General features: G+C 44.4%; 1 protein-coding gene across 5 annotated transcripts in view; it reads left to right on the top strand.

Moving 5' to 3' along the window:
- The window catches only part of LOC122799579 (clathrin heavy chain 1-like), a 1,937,764-nt gene that overhangs the window by 1,545,415 nt on the left and 367,666 nt on the right, over nt 1–24,683 (top strand). For all 5 annotated transcript variants that reach the window (XM_044068726.1, XM_044068727.1, XM_044068725.1 and 2 more), the window contains one exon: nt 13,271–13,441. In XM_044068726.1, coding sequence (XP_043924661.1) covers nt 13,271–13,441 — 171 coding nt within the window. The remainder of the gene's footprint in view (nt 1–13,270; nt 13,442–24,683) is intronic.

The following is a 24,683-nucleotide window of genomic DNA, read 5'->3' as shown; positions in this document are numbered from 1 at the left end:
TTTCAAGGAGTTACTTCTTCCAGGGCAGGTGTTGATTCTAACAGACAACACAACTGTCATGTGGTACATCAACAAGCAGGGAACACATTCTTATCCTCTATGCAGGCAAGCAATGATTTTATGGGAGACCGCTAAGCTTGCAACTAACTCTTCAGGCAAGGTTTCTGCCAGGAGCACAGAACTCCTTAGCAGATGTGTTAAGCAGACAAATCATGGATCCCAGTGGAAACTGGATCTTCATGTATTTCAGAAATTGACAGTGTCATGGGGAACTCCAGACATAGATCTGTTCGCTTCTCCACTAAACCACCAGCTGCCAAAGTTTTGCACAAAGGGGTTTCATCACACAGCTTGGAAAGTGGATGCTCTGTCTTTCAGTTGGAAAAACCTTCATGTGTATGCCTTTCCACCTCTGCCTCTTCTTCCAAAGGTGCTATTAAAAATCAGACAAGACAAGCCAAGGATGATTTTGATAGCTCCAGATTGGCCTCGGCAACACTGGTACCCACTACTAAGGAGTCTAGTAAGGAAGCCTCCATGGCCTTTACCTTTGATTCCTCATCTGTTATCTCAGAAGGACAGTCATCTGCTCAATGTCAAGCTTCACTCTCTTCATCTAACAGCCTGGCATATTCTGTGTTGAAACACAGCAGGTCTCAACTTCCTCAACAAGTTTTAAAAATGGAAGAGATTTTTATTTTGGAGTACAGCAAAGAATTTGGAGATTTCTGAGCCTAATTTGAGTGTGGCTCTTCAATATCTTACTGAGTTATTGGACAAAGGTTTGTCCTTCTCTTCCATTAAGATTCATGCTGCAGCAATTTCAGCTCACTATGATTGTGACCCACCATTGTTTATCCTTTGTTCAAGCAGTTTCTTAGAGGGGCAAAGAATATAAGACCCCACGTAGAGCTCCTACTCCTGCTTGGGATCTCAGTTTTGTGTTGGAAAACTTACTCTACATACTGCTGAATTGAAATACTTGTCATGGAAGACTGCTTTCTGTTGGCTATTACTTCTGCAAGAAGGGTGTCTGAGTTGCAGGCCCTTATGGCAGTAGAGCCCTTTTGATTTTCCATAAGGATAGGGTATCATTACGCACTAATTATTCCTTTATGCCTAAGGTAGTTTCTAGTGTGGGTTTAAATGAAACTATTAATTTGCCTACTTTTTATGCAGACCCCAAAATAAAGGGGAAAAGATTTTGCACACTTTAGATGTACACAGGCAATTGCGTTATTATTTAAGCAGGACTAAGGATTTTAGGCAGTCTCAGCAGTTGTTTGTCAAGCCTGTCTCAAAACAAACTATTTCTAGGTGGATTGGTTTGCATTGCATTTTGTTATTCCCATCATGGCAAGGAGATTCCAGCTGGGATTAGGCCTCATTCCACTATGGCTACTGCCACTTCAACAGCATTTCTAAGGGGGGTGGCAACTAAGGATATTCTGGAGGCAGCTACTTGGAGTTCAGTGCATACTTTCTCTAAGCATTATCACCTTCCTATCTACTCTAAGTCTAGGGCTGGTTTTGCCACTGCTGTTTTGCAAGGCATGTTGTCAGCTCCTACTTCTTTATGATTTGCCAGCCTCCCTTACCTCTGCTTTGGGATTCTACCCAATAGTAAGGACTGCAGCAATGTGGAACGAAGAACATAGTACAGTTTTGTACCTACCATAAATGTAGATGTTCAAGGATCCACATTGCTGCAGTCCCCTCCCTCTGTGTTTAGGGGTGGTTGTGTAGGTGAGGTTATATGTTGATATTTTTCTATATATTTTTGTATATATTGTACATATTTTTGGTGCAGGTATTTTGGGCCTTGTCTTTTTAGGGTCTTCTGACATCTGGGGCAAGAAAAGACTGAGGATATGACGACGGTCATGCGATTAGTACCCTGGTATTCGGGCCGACTGGACAGCGGACTACCCAATAGTAAGGACTGCAGCAATGTGGATCCTCGAACATCTACATTTATGGTAGGTACAAAACTGTACTTTGAATGTTGTGTACTGTATGATAGTGGCTTGTTTAGAAGCTAGATGGAGATCATTAATGAAAATATTGAACAGCAGAGGACCTAAAATGGAATCTTGAGGGATACCCACTGTAATGGGAAGGAAAGAGAAGAGAGAGAAATGTTTTGCCATTCTACTGATTGATGCCTTTTTGAGAGGTAGCTGGAGAACCAGGATAGTGAAGTTTCATGTATTCCTAAGCAAACTAGTTTTTGAAACTTTTTCTGGTGGGATAGATACCCTGTCAAAAGCTGTGGCTGAACCGAAGAAAAGTGCTGAGATTATGTTGCTAGAGTTTCAACATTGGTTAACAGATGATATAAAACTAAGGAGATGCATATCTGTGAGCAAGATGAATTTAAGCTGTATACATTTTTTTCAGAATTTAAGTGTGGCTATAGGCCTGAAGTTTGCAAACTCATTTGAGTTACTGCCTTTATGCCCAATGTTTTACAATTTTGTATTGTGTGGCACTTATTCCAGGAATGATTTTTCCCACCAAATTATATCTTGCATAAGATATACACATGTGCTGTCTCCATTTGAAGTACCTTGTCAACCAGGATGTGGGAGACGTGTAGGGTAAAGTTATTCCATTTCTTTCCTGCTGTGCATGATGGGTCTCATATTAGCAGGGAGAGATCTACTGTTGGAAAGCTGATAAGAACCATGACTTTGCACTCAAATGTAGAGGTAGCAGTGTGTTTCTTACAGCAGGAATTGTTATTGCAAGTTAGTCAGTAATTTCACTGTTACCCTGAAAGTCTTAACTGTAATCTAATCTAACACTTCATATAAACAGATGTAGTCCGTCAACAGTACCTGTAAAGTCTTGGTTGTAAAATTCCAAGTTATGTAGTAGCATTACAGTTAGCTAACTTTCTGTGCCTGAAGCTAAAGTCCTAAATGTAATATTGCCGTGTGCAGTCATAGAGACAAATTTGCCTTTGTAAGCATAGATTAACGTAGTCATTGTCAGGAGTTTGCATTTTATCATAAGCAGTAGCAGACTATACTTGGGGAAGATCAGCAGTATAATATAACTATCAAGAACAATTACATTTTCTGATCTTTTAAAGTGACTTGGGCACAGTCCTGCAGGCCATGTGGAACTGTGTAGGTTAGAGGCTGGGTGGAAACTGAGAAAGAAGACATACTTCTCAATGAGCTAGCTGCTAACAGAAAGTGTGATAGGTGGTAAAGGGTGATTTGCACATCCAAGGTAGCGATGGACTTATTGAGAGAATTGTATGGTAGACTTACTGTCTGTACTTTACAACTGTCACACCAGAGGGAGGTGTTACTCAGGAAACTGCTGTGCAGGCTTATTTTGCCTTTAAAATATATTTAAAATAGAGAGACTGCTGTAAAACTGTGATGTCTCAGTATACTGGGGGGGGGGCATGGATGTTCATTGGGGGTGTGGTTCTTGGGTATATATTAGGCTACTAACCATCAGGGCCTTTATAAGTCTGACCCAACTCAGTTGTGTCCCAATGTAAAATGGACACCTGTTTGGGGGGATATGTTAATTAAGAGGCTGCTAAAGGTTTAATGGGTGGGGTTGTTATGGAATGTGTGTGTGTGGGGGGGGGTTGTTAGGAAATGTTTACTGTGGCCCCTATCAGAGCATGGGGACCAGACTGGGGTAAGATTTTCAATTTCCCATCAGGTGGTCAAGGTTATGTTTGATTAGGGTTTAGGGATGGAATCTGCTTCACATAGATGAAGAAACTGTTCCAGAACGTGGGGATCTTTGAGACATATCTGTCTCAGCAGCATGTTCTGTTTGTTGTAAGCAAAGTAAATAACTAATGCTACTGTTCCTCTAAATATAAAGGCAGGCTAATAGTTAAATGCTAGATAGCTGGTCTGTAGACTATTACAAGCCTCATTGATAACCAGACTGTGACTAGACATTACTCAAATCCTGTACTTTGTGTCTGTGAGATGAATATGGAATTAAAGGGCTAGACATTCTAGAACTAAATATACAGGACTCTGTGCCTGTAAACACTACAGAGCAGACATTTGTACCTGGTGTTTTACATTTGCGTATTGTAGAGCACTAATTCCAGGAGTAATTTTTGAAACGGAACTAGATGATCTCATAGGTTCATAGGTTCATACTAGGCTATCTGCCTGAGGGCATTTATAAGCCTAGCCCATTGTTTTGTGGCTTACGCCACCCCTTTAGTATGGGGAACTATACCCATTATTTTGTTGTGCCTCTGTCGAGCAGTGACACTGAGGTAATTCCTGGGGTATATCTGCGATCTCCCATCCATTGGTCAAGATTTCTCTTGAACAAGGCCAGCGAGGTGCTCTGCCTCACATGTACCGGGATTTTGTTCCACAGCATAGGGAGTAAAAACAGCTTTTTAGGTTCATAGGTTCATAGATTAGTACTAGGCTAACTGCCCTTGCGAGCCATTTTAAGCCTAGCCAATTATCCCTTGTGAGACTCAAACCCTGCACCTTGTGTTTGTAAGGCAAACACCTTAACCATTAGGCCACCCTCCCATTTTTTTTTTTTTTTTCTCGCATACGATATACATGTGCACTGCCTCTGATTTAACTGGTCAGCCAGGTATGTGGAGTAAAATTATTCTAATTCCTTTCTGCTGTGCATGGCGAGTATCAGATTATAGCAGGGTGAGATCTACTGTGGGTGAGCTAATAAGAACCACAACTGCACACACTTAGTGACTTGTGTACAGAGTCCTGCAAGCTATGTGGACCTGTATAGGCTAGTAGCTGGGTGGAAATTTAAAAGGTAGGCAGAAATTTCAGTGAGCTAACTGAAAAGGTGGTGGAAGTGATATCCTCCTCCTACTAAACAGAATAGCTTCACTATATGGATTTCTAATAACGGTGGTACCCTTTTTATTGAAAGTATTTTATTATTATTATTTTTTAACTAATTTGGTCTTTCTGTTTAAAGTGGGACTGGAAATGCTCAGTAGTTGAAGTGCACCTGTCCGTGAGTCATCTTTCTCAGTCACTTTCAAGATGAAGCAGGTGGTCAGTATGATGCATGTTTCAAAGGTGCCTTCTCCATTTGGAGCTTTCCCTTTAGTACATTTCAGCCACAGAGGACGTTAGGATTGTGTTGGATGATATTGCCAGTTAAAGATTTGGGCTGTAGAAATTTCTCCCTGTGGAAAAGTTATTCCCTCCTAATGTCAGTAGAAGATTTTAAAATTACAGGCTAGATATTTTACAAACGCACATGATCTGTTTTGGACTAAATTTTTCTTAACCATTTGTTGGAATTTCAGTTTTAGAATTTATGTGGGATGTGACCATAACAATCTGCCTCTGCGATTCTAATAGACATCTAGCAGAGGTATAAGGTAGTTCTGAATAAAGTAGTTCAGGTGGCAGTAAAGTTTTTTTTTTGTTTTGCTGCTTTTAGCTTTTAAACAATTTTCTCTTCTGAGTAGGGCAGACTCTGGTTTAACAAACCATAGAAGATCATTTCATTTCCCAGTACCTGTCTTGATCCACTGCTGTCTGGGTTGTCTGTTTACAATGCTGTAGTCAGTGGTATCTTGGGTTCAGTGTCCTCTCTCTGGTCTGATGATAGAACATTTGTGAAACACAGTAGATTGATGCATTTTTTTTTACAGTTCATAGGATCATAGGCGATTACTAGGCTAATGGCTCTGGGCCCCTTACAAGCCTAGCCAAGAGTTTATCCCCCCAAAAGAAACCCCAATCAGCACCTGTCAGTGAGGGACACAGATGGAACCCCTGGGACAAATTAGTGGTTACCCATCCCACTTATCAAGGTTGCGCTTGAAGAGGGTCAGCAACGCACTTTGAAGTGTATGGGGAGTCTATTCCAGAGACTGGGCTGTTTCTGGGAGACAAACCTGTCTCTCCAACAGGTTTTGTTAATGTTGCATATTAGACTTAAGCCTTTTGATCGGGTACTACACGAGGAGTTAGACTTGCGTATATGGAGCATCTCTAGTAGAGTAGGGTCTGAGATTGCCTTGTAGGCAAGACACAGATCACCTCTGAGCAATCTGTATGATAGAGTAGAGTGATAGTGATTTGAGCCTGTCCACATAGGACAGGTGTTCGAGGCCAGGGATTCTCTTTGTGAGGTATTTCTGTGACCTTTCCAGTTGGTGCAGGTGTCTGGAGAGGTACATACCAAACTGGGTGTTGTACTCAATTATTGGCCTAATGAGGAAGGAGTACAGAGAGGTAATAACCTCCTTTTTTCTGGATCCATTCCTTTTATGAGATGAACCAGGTAAAAGGCTTTTCTGACCACTGCTGCTACATGATGGTCAAATGTGAGATTGTCAGGTTGTGTGCTTAGGGGGTTGCCATTAATGTGGTAATCAGTAGGGGCCGTGTTTTTGCTGAATGGTAATGCTAATACATTTTTTTGCATTTAACTTAAGGCCATGACTTTGGCACCAGTCATTTGTTGCTGTGAGACCCTCTTAAAGTATGATGAGAGTGTTCAATCTCGCCGTTTGTTCTTACACCTGGGTTCGGAGCCGAGGATCGGCTCCGTGTCGGCCGCTTGACAAAGCTCTGCATCGAGAAGAAGCTTGAGACCAACCTAACTCCCACAATCCCCCTCTGCCTTTACCTCAGATCTAGTTTGCCGCTGCAAAGATCGCATCATTTTGATGAGCTCGGACCACCTGAAAGCTAAGATTGATTATTTCTTATAATTCTTTCATTAGTTTTTTGTATTCAAATATTTCAGATTGAGTGTTTGTATGTGTGAGTAGTGTATCGAGGGTTTCTCGGTTCCGTATATAAGTTTTATATACTTTTATATACTTTTGAGTTCCCTCGGGGCCTACCCCACCCTTAACTGGATTTGACTACTGGATGTGACTTAGGTTTCATGATTTGACTATTACTGGCTTTGACTTATTCTCTGGATTTGACATTAATTACAGGATTGTACACTGTTTTCTGGATTTATTACCATGTCAGAAAAAGCTAAATCTGGCTTTAAATGTTGCCAATGTGGACAGAAGATGTCTGTCACAGACAATCATAGTTCCTGCGTCTACTGTCTTGGCCCTCTCCATCTGCAGGAAGACTGCTCTATCTGTCATTCATTCAGTGGAAGGGTCATGACAGATAGGCGCAGGAAACTTATGGATAGGGGTCTTCTAAAACCTACTTTCCAAGAGGCTCTGGATGCATCAGACCAGGCATCTAAATCCTCGAAGGAATTGAAGACGTCGGAGCCCAAATCATCGGCTCCGAGCTCTTCATTCAAGGTTCGATCACCGGTTCCACAGACTTCGGGGCCGAGTGTTGAACTGTTGTCAGTTACCGAGCCTCGAGTCTTGGAACCGGTGACGGAGCTTCCTCCTCCTGCACTTTTGAGGTTGGCTCCGTCTTCGATTCCTTCGACGCGTTCTTCCAGGCCCCTCTCAGACACCGATGTGGACCGCGTGGTGCAGAAATTGATGGAGAATACGGCCTTGTCCAGACTCATCTCGGTCTCCTCCCAGCTGGTGTCGAGACTCGAAGGCCTTCCCTTATCTCCACCTGTTCCTCCTCCGAGGCCTATTCAGTCTTCGGAGCCGGGAGAGGCTGACCTGCTGATTGTGGAGCCCTCTGTTCCAGAGCCGTCCCTTTCTCGGTCGGTACCATTCACCTCGACTCCATCGGATCCAGTACTGGAGTCTCGGAGCCGAAGATCCATCCTTGGTTCCGGGACACTGAGTCGGACCGATGTTTCGGTTCCGACACTCCCTCTCGGGGCCTCTGCTCGGATCGACTCTGCTCCGTCCTCGGGTTCGATGCCTTCGGTACCTGTCTCGGGGATTCCTCCGACTTCTTCGGAACCGGGGGATACCTCGACTCGGGACCCCGGGGGCTTTCGAACTCATGAGGAAGGTGTTGTCTGTTCAGACAACCACTTCAGCAGATACAGCTTCTCCTTCCCATAAAGGGCCGTTATCCTCCTCTGCACCCACGGCTACGTCCAAGCGTCGAGCACCAGTGTCTCAGCCACCCCTAGAGGGTGCCCCCTCTTCCTCGGAGGATTCTTCGGATGCCCCCCCCCCCGAGGAAGTTCCGAGGAAAAGATTGTGTAAGAGGAGACACTTGGATTCTCCACAAGAATCATTGACATCGGACACTGACTTAGATGAGTCAGAGGGGTCCCCAAAGTCACCCTCGGAGGATGTCTCCTTTTCTGACATCCTGGAGATCCTAAAGCAGAGAGGTGATTGGCAATCCCTTCCCCCTTCTGAGGATGAGTCAGTCTTGCTGAAGGCATTCGGTGCTCGCCCTTCCTCCTCCTGGGTCACTCCGCCCTTCGATGAGTTAATGGAGCTGATTGCTCGAAGGCGTGGGAGACACCTGACACGGTGGAGCCAGTCCCTAGGAAGCCTAACAAATTTATTACTGCCCCCCAAGATAAGGCTTATCTGACAAAGGGAGTGCCAGTGGACGCTATGGTGGTGGCAGCAGCCACGAAAAAGGAGATGTCGGAATCTTCCTCATCTGTCCATCCACCTAATAGAGATTCTAGGACTATGGACAGATATGGGAAGCGCATTTTTAGTTCAGCGGCTTTTTCTATGCGATCCCTGAACTATTTGACCCACTTTACACGCCTACAGAGGGATCTAGTCAGAGTTGGGAGATACCCTCCAGGGTACTACAGATGCTGCTGTCTCGGAGAAGGTTACAGCACATCTCAACACCCTTACTTCTATTGTTAACTCATCCATGAGGCTGATCTCATCGCAGCGAAGGATCGAGTAGGGCAGCAGCTTCAGCGATTGCTCTTCGTAGGCAGTCCTGGATGCGCTTATGTTCATTTGCGGAAGCCTTCAAGTCTTCCTTTACTAACGCCCCATTTGATGGTGCCACTCTCTTTGGCCCTAAAGTAAAGGAGACCCTTACCCGGTGTGAGCAAGAGGGAAAGACTCTGCTGTCGGAGTCCGTTTTTCCACCCCATCCAGACCGTACCCCAAGGGGCAACGAGGTGGAAAGATGTGGTTTCGAAAACCCCAGGGTTCTTTTCCGGGCACAGGGTGATACCCCCTCCAGAGGCAGAGGAGAGGGTAGAGGTGGAAGACGTCGCCCTGGCGGCAGAGGGGGTCCGCAAAACCAAGGTGCCAGGGATACACACCCCGGGGAACCTTTACAGCACTCCTGAGAGAAGGCCCGACTGTCCTGCTCTGGAGGCAGTCGGGGGTCGCTTAGCTTTGTACCCACAGGCCTGGCAAAATCTTACATCAGACAATTGGGTAAAAAGCGTTGTTACCAGAGGCTACAAAATTCCCTTTCTATTGCCCCCAATTCCACAGAAAAGACTTCCAGATGTGCGCCCCATCTGCGAGGCCCTGCAGCTACAGAAATTTCAAAGCTGCTAGGAAAAGAGTCATCCAACCAGTCCCAGCAGACCAAAGAGGATTCGGAACTTACTCAAGGTTCTTTTTAGTTCCAAAGAAGACAGGGGACTGGAGGCCAATTCTGGACCTAAGCAAACTCAATACCTTTATCAAGAAAGAAAAGTTCCGAATGGTCACGCTTCAATCGATCCTTCCATTCTTAAAGGACGACTGGATGTGCTCAATAGATCTAAAGGACGCATACTACCACATCAAAATGGCCAGGATGTCCAGGGATCACTTGCGCTTCCGGCTGGGAGCCAGTCACTTTCAGTTTCGAGCCCTGCCCTTTGGTCTGACCTCAGCCCCCAGGGTCTTCACCAAATGTATGGCAGTGGTAGCGTCTCACTTGAGACGCCTCGGATTCCAGGTGTTTCCGTATCTGGACGACTGGCTCCTTTCTGCCACCACCGGCGTCGACTTATTCAGGCCAGGGATTACACACTACAGCTTTGTGTTCATCTCGAATTTCCGTAAATTTGAAAAGTCCTTACTACAGCCATCACAGCATATCTCATTCATAGGAGCAGAATTGGATACGCAGTGCTTAATTCTAAGGCTTCCCCCAGAAAGGATAGCATCCCTGCAAAATCATATATCTCTTCTTCTCTCTTCCAGAAAGTCCCCAGCGAAACTGGTTCTGAAGGTTTTGGGCCTCATGGCAGCTTCTCTCATTGCCATACCCTTGGGAAGACTGCATATGAGAGTTCTTCAATGGCTTCTGTTTGCACAGTGGTCGTTCCAAAAGCTACCCCTGACACACGAGATCTACATCACAAACATATGCAAGTCGCACCTGGCTTGGTGGCTTCGAACTTGCAATCTCTCCAACGGAAGACCCTTCGTGCTACCCACTCCAACAGCAACAGTGACCATGGACTCTTCCCTGATAGGGTGGGGGGGCATCTTTCAGGGACAGACAGTCCAATGCGAATGGACCAATTTGGAATACAATCTGCATATCAATGTTCTGGAGTTGAGGGCAGTGTTCCTAGCGTTGCAACACTTTGCTCCCCTTCTTCCTCTAGGGACAATTGCAGTCCAGACGGACAACATGTCTGTAGTCTGGTACATAAACAAGCAAGGGGGAACCAAGTCTTACCAACTATGCAGAGAGGCCATGAGATTCTGGCAATGGGCGGAGTCCACGGGTCGCTTTCTGATAGCAACGCACATCCCGGGGTTATCCAACGTCATAGCGGACAGGTTGAGCAGAGACATCCTGTTACCTCACGAGTGGTCCCTCAAACAGTCAGTTGCGAAGGACATTTTTCGCAAGTGGGGCCAGCCTTCCTGCGATCTGTTCGCGTCTCCAATGAACGCCAAATGCAGGAGCTATTTTGCCCTATTACCCCCTCCAGGGGAAGTCCCAAGGGACGCTCTGGTTCACGATTGGCCCCCGGGTCTCCTGTACGCTTTTCCTCCTGTTCCCCTGATTTCGAAATTTCTACAGAAAGCCAGCAACCTGCAAAGGACAATTATCCTCATTACCCCATTCTGGCCTCGTCAAATATGGTTTCCCTTTCTTCTAGAACACCAAATGCGGGAACCCTGGATCCTGGACCCAGAGCCGGATCTGCTGACCCATTCGTCAGGGGCTCTCCACCCGTCGCTTCTCTCCCGCAAACTAGCAGCTTGGCTGCTCCGCTTCCCTTCTTAGCCAGGTCTGATCTTCTATCTCCTGCAGTTCAAAATATCCTGGTGGCTTCTCATAAAGCATCCACTACGAGGACTTGCACCAGTAAATGGAAGCGTTTTGTACATTGGGCAACTACACAACAACTGGATCCCTTAGTAGCTCCGCTGAATAAGGTCTTGGAGTTTTTGACCGAATTGTTCCACCAAGGGGCTTCTCCTGCCACTTTGAGAGTGCAACTAGCTGCCATATCAAACTGTCATGTGGGAGAAAGTGGGGCTCCTATTATGGCTCACAGGCTTTGTAAGGCTTTTCTAAAAGGATCTTTCCACATTAGACCTCCAGTTAGAACTCCTACTTCACCTTGGAACTTGAACCTTCTTTTGTCTCAGCTGATGCTACCACCTTTTGAACCAGCCTCTTCCTGTCCTTTGAAGTTTTTGTCATGGAAGACCCTTTTTCTGGTGGCTATCACATCGGCCAGGTGGGTATCGGAGCTTCAGGCTCTTTCAGTTCAACATCCTTATTTGATTTTTCACCCTGACAGAGTTTCTCTTCGCACTAATCCATCCTTTCTTCCCAAAGTCTGCTCCGTTAATAATATTAATCAGTCCATTGAATTGCCCACATTTTTCAAGAATCACTCCAATAAGTTGGAATATATGTTACACAAGTTAGACGTTCATAGACAACTCAGATTTTACTTGGACAGAACAAAGGATCACAGGAAAACAGACCAGCTCTTTGTGGCCTTCTCAGACAACAAGATGGGTATGGCGGTTACAAAACGAACCTTGTCTAAATGGCTTACTGACTGTATTATTTTTGTCTACACTGCCTCTGAGCAAACTTTACCTGTCAAGCCCAAAGGGCACTCTACAAGATCAGTATCTACATCCCTGGCTCATGCAGCTCGCCTACCGTTAGACACTATTTGTGCGGCTGCTACTTGGTCTAAACCACATACCTTCATTTCTCATTACAAAGTGGATAGGATTTCTAGGGACAGGGAAACCTTTGGTTCCACTGTGCTCAGGAACGTTCTCCCTTGAGTTCCTCAGGAACACGGAGCTAGGGGCGCTACCCAGGTGTAAGAACAAACGGCGAGATTGAACACTCTCACATATAGAAGTTATGTCCTTACCATAACGTTCCATGTGGAGTGTTCATCTCGCCTTTGTTCTTACATTCCCACCCTCCCTCCCTCCCTCCCTCAGGAAGAACGTCCAATTTAGGTGCCTGGTTTGTTCTCCGGCTTCTGCCTTGAACAGTTGTTGTACTATGTAAATACGTGTTTGTTGTTGGTATGAGTGTTATGCTCTCTTCTGTTCTCTGCTGGTTTGCTTGCAAACTAGATCTGAGGTAAAGGCAGAAGGGGGATTGTGGGAGTTAGGTTGGTCTCGAGCTTCTTCTCGATGCAGAGCTTTGTCAAGCGGCCGACACAGAGCCGAGGATCGGCTCCGAACCCAGGTGCAAGAACAAAGGCGAGATGAACACTCCACATGGAACGTTATGGTAAGGACATAACTTCTATTTAACATCATTTGGGGAGTCAGTGACAGCACCCAACTTAGTCGTCAGCAAACTTGGTCAGCCACAGGTCTTTTGTCTGCCTGGACCTCTGAGAAGTAGATGCTAAGCAATAGGGGTCCCAGGACAGATCCATGGGGGAAACCACTAGTGACAAGTCTGCTGACTGAGGTAATTTTTAGATTTTAAGTGCTTTTCTTCCCCATCTTTTCCCTGCTCTAGCTGATCACTCCCAAAGTGCCTTCTCTGACTAAAGATATGAAAAGATTGGGGATAAACTAGTAAACCGCTGTTTGTTGCCCATCTGACCATGACAGCCATAATCACACCAATCCAAATGTGCAGTGGCTGCATCAGTACATGCATGCAGTTCCATTTGCAAAACCACCTGTAGACTAACAAGCCATTGGACTTGGTGCAGTGTTATGCAGGCCCTTGCCTTGAAGTTTCCACAGGAGCAATTGCACACTGGAGTAATTACATCTTTATCACTTAACTAGTCCATCTCCTGTTAGAGAACTAAGTATGGCCATACAGACCCTGCCATCCTTAGCCAGTCCTCCACTTTCATACACATAGCTTTTTATCCTTGGACCATCCTAGTGTTTTGTTTTTAATCTAGCTAATGTTAACATCATTTTTGTTCCTTTTGGTTCCATGTTCATAAGTTGTATGTTTTTTAATAACAGGGTTTACGTGCATCAATTGACGCATATGATAACTTTGACAACATCAGCCTTGCTCAGCGCTTGGAGAGACATGAACTAATTGAGTTTAGACGTATCGCAGCATATCTGTACAAGGGCAACAACCGTTGGAAACAGAGTGTGGAGCTTTGCAAAAAAGATCGTCTTTACAAGGTAAGATGATTGGCTTAGTGTCATTTGGTTCCTGCATTTCAAACTAATGTGTCTCTGATATTTTCTGGGTATCTAGGATTTAGACTCTTTGCAGTTGTGTGCTGTTTCTGTCCTCAAACAAGATGATACTAAATGTAAAAGCCAGGTTGCATTAAGGAAATTAGGACATTATTTGTTTTGTGACTCAAACAGCAGATATGATTTTATTTGATTTGAAATTTGTTGACTGAGGTGGTGCAGTGATCCCTGTGGGCTGAGTACAAACTAAAGTAAATTAAAAAAACATGGCTTGAAAACTGTTTAGATAAAAACATTACATGTATAAAGTCTGGTAGATGCAAACATGTTTGAATTTATCACTAGGAAGTAAAGCAGTAGAATGACACAAGAATATGCAGTAGTTGTATCTAAAGAGAGGAAAGGAAAAAAGAAAAAATCCTCACAGCATTTAGAGATTACCAGATGTATTAAAAATGTATCGCTGGTGGGAGGATTTGTAGGGAGGGAGTATAAAGCATTTACATTTAAGAGCTTGAAGTAATGTTTTCTCTGGTTATTCCAGAAAACTAGGTGTGATTGACTGCCTTGTAAGGAAGAGGTAAAGCTTCTCAAAGTTTGAGTGCAGTGGCAGAAAAGTGGTGGTTTTCAGAGGTTCGTAGATGTGTACTAGGCTAATGGCCCTGGAGCCTTTACAAGCCTAGCCCATAGAAGTGCCCTGACGTTAGTTCCCAGTGCCTCTATCAAGTACAGCCACTGGAGTGATCCCCGGGTGAACTTTGTATTTCCCATCCACTCATCAAGATTTCTCTTGAAGAGGGCCAGTGAGGTGCTCTGCTTGATATGTATGGGAAATCTATTTCAGAGCATGGGCAGTCTCTGGGTTTTGAACCTGTCCCGCCAGCATTTTCTGTTGATTGTGATATAATGAGGTTGAGGTTTCTGGAGCCTGTGGTGTGGAGGGATTTGGATTTCTTTAGAGGTAGCATTTCTAACAGAGCTGGGTCAGACATGGCTTTGTAAGTCAAGCAAAGATCGCCTCTTTGTAGACGATGTGAGACAGAGAATAGCTGGAGTTTTTTGAGTCTGTCTGTGTAGTACATCTGTTTAAAGCCTAGGATCCTCTTAATGAGGTACTTTTGTGGCCTTTCCAGCTGTTGCATGTGTCTAGTGAGGTATATGCTAAATGGGGCATTATACTCAATTGACCTAATGAGGGAAGAGTAGAGAAGAGATGATGACCTCTTTCTTCCTGGATGCAAAACCCTTGGTAATGAGATGTGCCTCATAGGACTTTCTGACCACATTGGCAGTGTGGTGGTCGGAGAGGTTGCTGTCCACCTGTGTCCCCAGATCTTATATAATGCCTTCAGTGTTCATAGGGCTCCCATCGATGTGGTAATTAGTGGGAACTGAGTTTTTCCCAATGGGGATGACTACGCATTTTTTGGCATTAAGCATAAGGCCATGGTTTTGACACCAGTCACTGGTCTCAGGCCTTTCTGTAGGATGTCTACATCACTTGGGGGAGTTAATAATGGCTCCCAGCTTGCAGTCGCCTGCGATCTTGGTCAGCCAGAGTCCCTCTGTGTTGGCCTTGGGTGTCTGAGAAGTAGCTTCCAAACAGGAGAAGACCCAGGACTGATCCCTGTGGGACTCCACTTGTGGACTGGTAGGCAGTCTGACTTGGAGTCCGCTACTTTCACACTGTGGGTTCTATCTGTAAGCCAATTTGCAACCCACCTAGTGATATAGGGGTTGATGCCTAGTTTGGTGAGTTTATCAATAATTCCTGAGTGGGGAATGGTATCAAAGGTCTTGGCCAGATCGAGGTAGACTGTATGAACTGCCTTGCCCTCATCCACAGCTCTGGTGACAGACTCAAGTCAGCCAGGCTAAGCAGGCATGATCTACCTTTCACAAAACCAAATTGCTTGGGATCTAGAGTTTGGAGATTCCTTATATCCTTGTTAATTAGATCCATGATGATGCACTCCATAGCGTTAACATATCAGACTCGTCAGTCTAATGGGATGATAATTCCCAGGGTCTGTAGTCCTGGGAATGTAGTCTGGGCATATATGCTAGGATGTTCATCGTGTTACCCTGCTGCAGTCATCACACTTGGGGTTATCCTGCTGTCAGGCGGTCCCGCAGTCGGCACGAATTCCAAAGTCTTGGTCCGGCATCGGTTGCTGTCGCTTCTTTCCTGACGTCAGAGCGCCAGGGGTATATCAGAGGCATCAGACGCCATTTTCTTCAGTCTTTCTTGCCGTGCGGTGCCCGAAGCAGAAGCAGTTCGCCGGTCGGCCGACACCTGAGATTTTCGAATCGAGTTTCAGTCCGAAGTCTTCAAAGCTAAGTACCCCGTTGGGGAACCTTTTCTTGCCTCAGTCCGATGTCAGAAAAAGTTAACAGTTGCATTTCTTGTGGGAAGCAATTACCTCATAAGGACTTGCATTCTTTTTGTATACCTTGCCTAGGCCCAGACCACGATGTCACTGGTTGTCGGTTTTGTGCTAGGTTCAATAAGCGAAATATAAAGCGTCGCTTTGATTTCGCATGGCACTACTTCGGTAAAAAATTTAATTACACTATGCCGTCGGAGCAACCGACTACCGGCGTGCATAAAAAACGCAAGGATAAGGACCGGCAGCCTAGATCCAAGCCAGACTCCGAGGCCTCGGCTGGCCCGGTCGCCGGTTCTCCGGTTTTCAGTGAGGCGCCTACACAGCCCCTGGCTACCGCTGAATTGGATCCCCAGATCGCATCGGATCCCCCAGCAGAGATTTCTAGGCCGATGCAGCCATTTTCCTTAGGCCCTACCGACGACATTGCAGTAGGGGAAGCCAGTGCTGCAGAAACACCTTCGGTTTCTGAAGGTGTCTTCAGACCGACTACCCTCACCATAAAATCTTATGCTAAGCTTAAGACTCCTCTAAAACCAAAAAAGCCTACACTTCAGTTTCCAGGTCAAGGCCCTATGCCTAAGAAACAGATGCTGAAAATAGCTGAAGATTTGATTTCTTTGATCAGGGGTTCCCAACCCCCCCTGACAAAAGGCCTAGGCAAGAGGAGGATTATGCCTCCTCTGATCAGGTGTCTGTTTCCTCAAGCTCCTCTGAGGAACAGGATTACTCCATTCCCCCTTATGAAGATTCTGATGCTGAAGACTCCATTCCCTCAGCTTCTCCCCCTGAAGACTACTCCTTTGGGGAAACCTTACACACCATGAGGGAACATTTCCACTGGGAAGTTCAGGACTACTCTGACTCAAAGAAAAGGCTCCAAGAGTTTCTTTTACTCCCCCCAGCACAGACCACTTGCTAATCCCCCCAGTTTTGGACATAGTGGATGATGTCTTAGAATCTAGTCTAAATCCAGATTCTCTGCCTCCTGCTCCAGCCAAACCAGATAGATACTATAGAGTGCCTGACTCTCACAAATTCCTTTACAAAATCCCTGCTGCTGATCCAGAGACAATCTCCCAGGGTCCCAAAGGAGCTAAGGCTTCTATGGCTAAAAATCCTGTACCCTCAGAAAGGGACTCCAGAGCACTAGATAGGTGGGGGAAGAAGGTTTACACCTCAAATACTCTAGCTATGAGAGCACTAAATTGTCAATTTCACATGCTTAAATACCAGCCATTCCTAATATCTCAAATAAAACAAAAGATGGGCACGCACCCTCAACAGTCTGAATTCAAGGAAATGCAAGATCTGCTGCATGCAGCTGAACAGGTGGGCAAACATACTTTACAATGTGGTTTTGATGCCTTGGAAGCTTCCTCTAGAGCAGCTGTTACTGGGTCTGTTATACGTAGGCATGTTTGGTTAAAGGAACAATCTCTGCCTGATCATGTTAAAGCAAAGTTACTGGATGCACCCTTTTACAGCAGGATGTTTTATTTGGGGTTAAAGCAGAGGAGGTTTTAAAGAAAATGGAGGATAAGGCAAAATCTATGCAAACGGTCAAAGATTTCTTACAGGTACAGCCCCCACGCTTCAACAGAAATTGGCCAACAAAAAATTGGTCCTTTCCAGTAACTGACAGACCACAGAGGGGGTAAATACAGGCGCCCAAGGGGCAGAGGACAAGCACAAATCCCTTACAAACCTCGCCAATGGGGCACTGCAACACAGAAGGGAGGAAAAGACAGGTCCCAAACCACTAGAAGGCAAACACAATGACTCGAACCTCAAACTGCCAAGCAAAACCCTCTTGGCAGCTCCCTTGGGAGGAAAATTAGCACTTTTTGCAGATAACTGGCGCATAGTCACAAAGGACAAATGGGTCCTAGACATCATCTCACACGGATACAGATTCCATTTCCACACCTTGCCAAGGATAAAAGGAATGCCAAACCTGCCACAAAATCAATGGGCAGAGGCACAAAAACAAATTACAGTTCTCATGGACATGAGAATCATTCAACTGGTACCTACACAGGAGCAAGGCCAAGGATTTTACTCGAGGCTCTTTCTAGTCCCCAGAAAGGACAATGCTTGAAGACCCATTCTGGACCTTTCAATCTTAAACACCTCCTTGCAAGTACCCAAATTCAAGATGCTAACACTACAGCAGCTTCTTCCCATGTTGGGCAAGAAAGCTTGGCTAGTAACGTTGGACCTCAAGGAGGCATATCTGCATGTCCCTATCAGACAAAATTGCAGAAGATACCTCCGTTTCATTGCAGGTTCAACCCATTACCAATTCTCTGCACTGCCCTTTGGCCTATTTACTGCGCCCAGGGTCTTCACAAAATGCCTGGCACCAGTAATTGCATACTGCAGACAGTGAGGAATTCAAATATACCCGTACCTGGATGACTGTCTCATCCAAGCAGAAAGGAAGGACATTCTCTTACAACACCTGGCTTTTGTAAGACATCTTCTAAGTTGCCTGGGGTACAAAGTAAAATAAAGAAATCAAAACTAGTGCCCTCACAAATTGACATTCCTGGGTGCCAGCTTGAATACAACGGCCCAGATGGCTTATCTGACGCCAGACAAACAACTACAATTAACTCAATACTTCAGAACAATGGCAACAAAGACCCAGCTCCCTGCAAGAAAAATTCTGCAGGCCTTGGGCTTCATGGCATCTTGCATACTACTAACACCATTTGCAAAACTGCATATGAGGAAATTACAATGGTACCTAAAACGCGTATGGACTCAACACAGCCACAGCTTGGAAACCATGATAAATCTCATTCCCTGCCTTCAACAGGAGTTTCTATGGTAGTCACAGGCTTGTCACCTAAACAAGGGTCAGCCTTTCACCCTACCCCCAACCAGGCAAACTATGACAACAGATGCATTGGACTATGCCTGGGGGGCACACATGGCAAGATGCGTTCAAGGCTTATGGACAGCAGATCAAAGGAATCTGCACATCAATCAAAAAGAAATGCTAGCTGTACAAAATGCTCTGACAGCCTTCAAGGACCTCTTGCATCTAGGACAGCTTTATCATAAGGACAGACAACACCACAGTAATGTGGTACATAAACAAGGGGGTACACACTCCTACCCTCTATGCAGGCAAGCAATGACCTTGTGGAACACAGCACTGGCTTACCAAGTTCAATTACAAGCTCAATTCCTGCCAGGAAAAAAGAACACATTGGCAGACGACCTAAGCAGAAACATCATGGATCCCCACAAGTGGAAACTGGATCCACAAGTATTCGCAATGATAACTCAAAAATAGGGGCTCCCAGACATAGACCTGTTTGCCAGCCCTCAAAACTATCAGCGAACAAAGTTTTGCACAAGGACTTTCCACCAACAAGCTTGGAAAGTGGACACACTCTTTCAGTTGGAAAATGCTAACAGTATATGCCTTTCCTCCACTACCCCTTCTCACAAAGGTGCTACTGAAAGTCAGGATGGAGAGACCCCGAATGATGCTCATTGCTCCAGACTGGCCACGCCAGCACTGGTACCCACTATTAAGGAATATGACCCAGGGCCCACCATGGATTCGACCACAAATTACCCACCTGCTCACACAGCAAGACAATCAGATTCTACACAGCCAGCTCAAAACCATAAACTTGGCTGCATGGCAAATCACCTAAGCAACCAGCCAGCTCCTCTCTCTCAAGCTGTTATGGAAGTTATTTTGGAGGCCAGGAGACCCAGCACCAAGAAAGCCTACTCAGACAAATGGAAAAGGTTTTGCGCCTGGAACCAAGCTAAAGGCCAAAATACCCTTCAACCTGACATATCTCAGATTCTGCAATATCTAACTGAGATGTTACACAAAGGGCTTTCTTCTTCATCTATTAAAATCCACGCCTCAGCCATTTCTGCTCACTACAACATGGATCCTCCCTTATTTTCACATCCACTTTTAAGGCGGTTTCTCAGAGGGGCCAAGAACATTAGGCCTCCCAGAAGAACCACCAACACCTACTTGGGACCTCAACTTTGTTCTGGAAAAACTCACGCTACCTCCTTTTGAGCCAGCTTTCTCAGCTGACTTAAAGTTTATATCATGGAAGACTGCCCTGCTGCTAGCAATCACTTCAGCTAGAAGAGTTTCAGAACTTCAGGCACTAATGGCAGTGGAGCCTTTCCTCATTTTTCATCAAGACAGAGTTTCTCTACGAACTAACCCCTCCTTTATGCCTAAGGTTGTATCCAGTGTGGCTCTAAATCAAACCATCCATTTACCCACCTTCTTTCCAAATCCACAGAACAAAGGAGAAAGACTCCTGCATTCCTTGGACATTCACAGGCAGCTACGTTACTACTTGGATAAAACTAAGGTTTTCAGAAAATCTGACCAGCTTTTTGTACCCTATGCTGCAACATCACAAGGAAAGGCTATCTCAAAACAAACCATTTCCAAATGGATAGGACATTGCATATGTTTTTGCTACACCCACCATGGAAAACCAGTTCCTGCTACCATAAGGCCCCACTCTACCAGGGCAGCAGCTACATCTACAGCCTTCCTCAGGGGGGTGCCAACCAAGGATATTCTGGAAGCTGCAACTTTGGAGTTCAGTACACACCTTCACAAAACATTACCACTTACCACTTTACTCTAAGACTAGAGCTGGCATCGCCACTGCAGTTTTGCAGGGCCTTCTAGCCTCCTCTAACCCTGTTTGACTCCACCACCCATCCTTAGCTTTGGGATTCTACCCAAGTGTGATGACTGCAGCAGGGAAACACAATGAGCATAGTACAGTTCTGTACCTACCATAAATGTAGATGTTCGAGTGTATACCCTGCTGCAGTCCAGGTTGTCCTCCCTCCATCCCGTCTAAACTAGCTGAACTTATCTCTACCACTCTATTCTATACTACCTCTGTGGTGTATTTGCTTGTGCCTAAGAGTTTTGTTTTATTTTTTCCATATAGCTATATGTATGTGTGTGTGTATGTATATATATATATATATATATATATATATATATATATATCTTTTGCCTACCTATTAGGGGCGCCTGACGTGGGGGGGGGGGTGGCAAGAAAAACTGAAGAAAATGGCGTTGGATGCCTCTGATATACCCCTGGCGCTCTGACGTCAGGGAAGAAGCGACAGCAACCAACGCCGGACCAAGGCTTTGGAATTCGTGCCGACCGCAGGACCGCCTGATGGCAGGATAACCCAAGTGTGATGACTGCAGCAGGGTATACACTCGAACATCTACATTTATGGTAGGTACAAAACTGTACTTTCTGATGAGTTATCAGAGAAGATATATTTGTGGATATCCACCTGAAATTGTAATGAATGTGAAAATATGGTTGGATATTATTTGCAAGGATGAGTGGTGGTTTTATGAGGTAATCTTGATGTGAGATACTGTGTATTTATTAATGTATTTATTTATTTTGTTGACTGTGACGGGTCCTGCTGAGCTAATGCCCTTTTTTTTAGCAGAGTCCTGTGGATTAAAGCTCCATAGTTATAGGAAGATTTAAATTCAGATAATTGAGATAAATGAGCATAAACAAATATGCAATTGATATAAAACCAGTTAGGCACACAAATACATGCTTGAAGATGGACGACACATGCAGTGTTCACATTGTTTTATGATGGGTTGTAGCAGTCTGGAAAATTCTGAAAAAACATGGGAATAAGACAGGGATAAGTGGTAAAGAAAGCTGTAATACTTGCATGTGAACATGGGAAGAGAAGGGAGAGGCAGAATATAGGATTAAAGGGAGAGAAAGTAGTGGTTTAGTGGTATAAGTACAGAAGTTAGAGGTGAGGAGCTACAATGAGAGGTATAAGTGGGGAAAGGTAGATTGAAGGATGATGACATGCTAACAGTAGAACTTACAGAAGTGTGAATGAAGAGGCAAGAGAAGGGACCTGTGTACCATGGAGTTCAAATTCAGCACAGTGGCAGTTCCATGTCCCTTTTTTTAAGCTAATCTTTTAATTTTTTGTAGTTAGGTTTAGTTTTACGTTCAAGAGGCAGTTCCAGAGTTTTACATCATGTACTGGATTTAAAGGACTTGTCAAAGTGGTTATTTTGCTACTTTAAAGAAAGACCATTAGCGTGAATTAAACCCTGAGCCAGACCCAATAAACTACAACTATCCAAAGAAAATGGAGGAGGAGTAGATGCATGCTTGGTTTTCTGTTATTTTTTTTTGACAGGAAAACTAGGGCCAACCATTATTACCAATGGCAGTAGCAGGAATGGTTACATAATTCTGACAGAGCAGGGAAACTTTCCTTGTTCCCTTTCCCAGAACCCACAATCTCCATTGCTCACCGAGGGGACCCCAAGAATATCAAAGGATGTGGATCACCCCCAGTCCGTAATGGCTGTAGGTGTTACCCCTGGGGGATCCGGGGTAGAAGATGAGTGCTCTGAGATGCAAGAAATGGCGGCAGTAGTCACCCACATGCAGCAAATTGTTAGCCTGCTGTAGTGGCAGAGGCTGTTTGCTTATTTTTTTCTTTGTGGCTAGAAGGACCAGTCACAGGACCTGTACTCTATTTCATGGTCATGTCATAAATGGTGTCTCTTTCTCAGAGAAGACCAGCAGTAATAACTGGTAAACACTACCACTTCACAAAAGTTACTTTTTTGACAGAAAATAACACAGTAAAAAGCCCCACAAAAGTGAAATAAACACAATTTCTCCACAGAAAGTTACTTTGCACCATGGCAAACTGACAGAAAAAAACGAGCGTTCCGTTTAAAAGTATTAGACTGTTGAAGACAGTCCATTAAAGCACAACACTCCTAGCTTTAAAATAACTTGAAGAGGAAGGTAAAACATCAACAAAATTAAGATGGAAGATTTTTTTCCCCATAAGGGAACTTATCTGCCCAGCAAAGGAAAGCACAAGCCGACTGTTGATGTTCAAAAGCTTCAGAGGGCTCTTAGCAGCATTAAGGCTTTGGAGGGCTTTGCGTCCAAACGTATCTTTTAGTCAGCTCAGTTTCAGCTTCCTGACAGTTTGGGTGCATGGAAGGTACCATGAAGCTTTGGAAGTTAGCAGGCTGTTGTATCCTTGGCAGGATATAACCCACATAGCTAAGACTACTGCAGCAGTGATCATTCGAACATCTACTATTATGGTAAGTTTTACTTACACAGCTACTCTTGTCTGGGCACTGGAACAGCCCAACTGTTTCCCTTGACACCTTTGTTTATGGCAACAAATCTCTTCATAAATTTGAACTACTCCCCTGTCCATATAATCTCCTGCTTTGAGGAGACATCTCCATAATGAGCTCAAATGATTAGGGCTTTTTCTGATCTATTCATATGTGCCTTCCTTGTTTATAGTTGTTGTGGGTCTATGTTCAGCCATTGAATTAAAATTTTACAAGTGGCAAATAATCAAATGTTAAACACTGAACAAGGAAATTACTGAGCAAGGTTATCTTTGAAAATAGTACAATTGAATGGGCAAAGCTGGCCAACATCACAAACTGCCTTCATAAAAACACCTTGTCGATCAAGATGGGGGGGGCTGCAACCCCCAAGCTATATATACCAACTCGGAGATCACAGTACAGTGGGGAATAAGGCAAATTTATGAAAGGGTTTGTTTAGCTTACCTTGCGCATCATTATACTTCCTGGTTGTTGGCAAACTTATTGCATTTCAATGCTTTTATTTTTGAAGATACGTGTCTGGTAATTTAATCATTCAATGCTTAATGTTTGATTATATGTTCACTGGAATTTTAATTTGATGGCTGAACATAGACCCAGTTGTTGTCAAGGAAATTGTATTAAGCTGTCCACTTGTCTACATTTTCTGTAGCTGTCAAGTAGGCAATTTTTTAGTATTTTTCATTTCATTTCACAACTTTCCCATCTTATTCTTTCCCTGTCGCTTGTCCAAACAAAAAGCTCTTGAGATTTAAGCTCTTAACAGCATTGTATTGTTAATCTAACGTACAAGTCTTACTGATCAGCCTTTGTTACAGCTTTTGTGTAGCTGCTGCTGCTTATGATCACTATATTTGGTATTTTGTTTTGTGGGCCTAGTCGTGGAGAAGGAACCCAAGCCAGGTTTTAAAAAATGTAGAAAATATGGCCACAAATTATCCACACAGGACCCTGCATTAATGTATGTTTGTCTTGGTGTGGCGCATTTGGAGCACATGAACATCTAAAATTCATACAAGTGTTACAGACATAGGTCACTGGTGCAGTGGCCTTAGCTATAGGGTCCTACCCCCACTGCAACCAGACCGCTTCACAAAGCTAGGGGGTGCCTTCCACATGCTCCAGCTGTCAGGTACACTAGCGGAGCTTCATAAAAAGATAGTTGGAGTGCAAGAAACTATAGAGCTTTTCTGTTGTTGACGAAAGCTGCCCTTTGAAGGGTCTTGTGGAACTGTCAGTTGGCTGGCGATTTTCAAGAGCTGGGCAGAAGTCCCCATTGGAGAAAACTTTCCACATCCTTTTATGAGGAGAAATGTTTTTTTTTTTTTTTTCTTCTGAAAACGAAAGTTTTTAGCTAGGTAGTTAGTTGTTTTTAAGGCTGTATTTACATTTCTAAAAAAAAAAAAAACTTATTTTATGGTTATGCTCATGTGAATTTTGTGTAGAAGTTTTTTTTTTCATTTTGACTAAAATTTTAGTCAGACTAATGTTTTGTGCGTGGGGCAAGATACTGTATTTGTGGAGGCCGTCAGTGGTTTACTCACTTTAAAACCACTTATTCTGTACTTTGACTCATCCAGGTTCCATTCTCCACTTTAAACATCTTCCTCGGCTTACCTATAGAGAAATCTTTAAT

The sequence above is a fragment of the Protopterus annectens genome, chromosome 4.part0, assembly GCF_019279795.1.
Source record: "Protopterus annectens isolate FY-2018-M chromosome 4.part0, PAN1.0, whole genome shotgun sequence".
In the NCBI taxonomy this organism is placed as follows: Eukaryota; Metazoa; Chordata; order Ceratodontiformes; family Protopteridae; genus Protopterus; species Protopterus annectens.
Note: the sequence above shows the minus strand (reverse complement) of the source record. Positions and strands in the feature narration are given on the sequence as shown.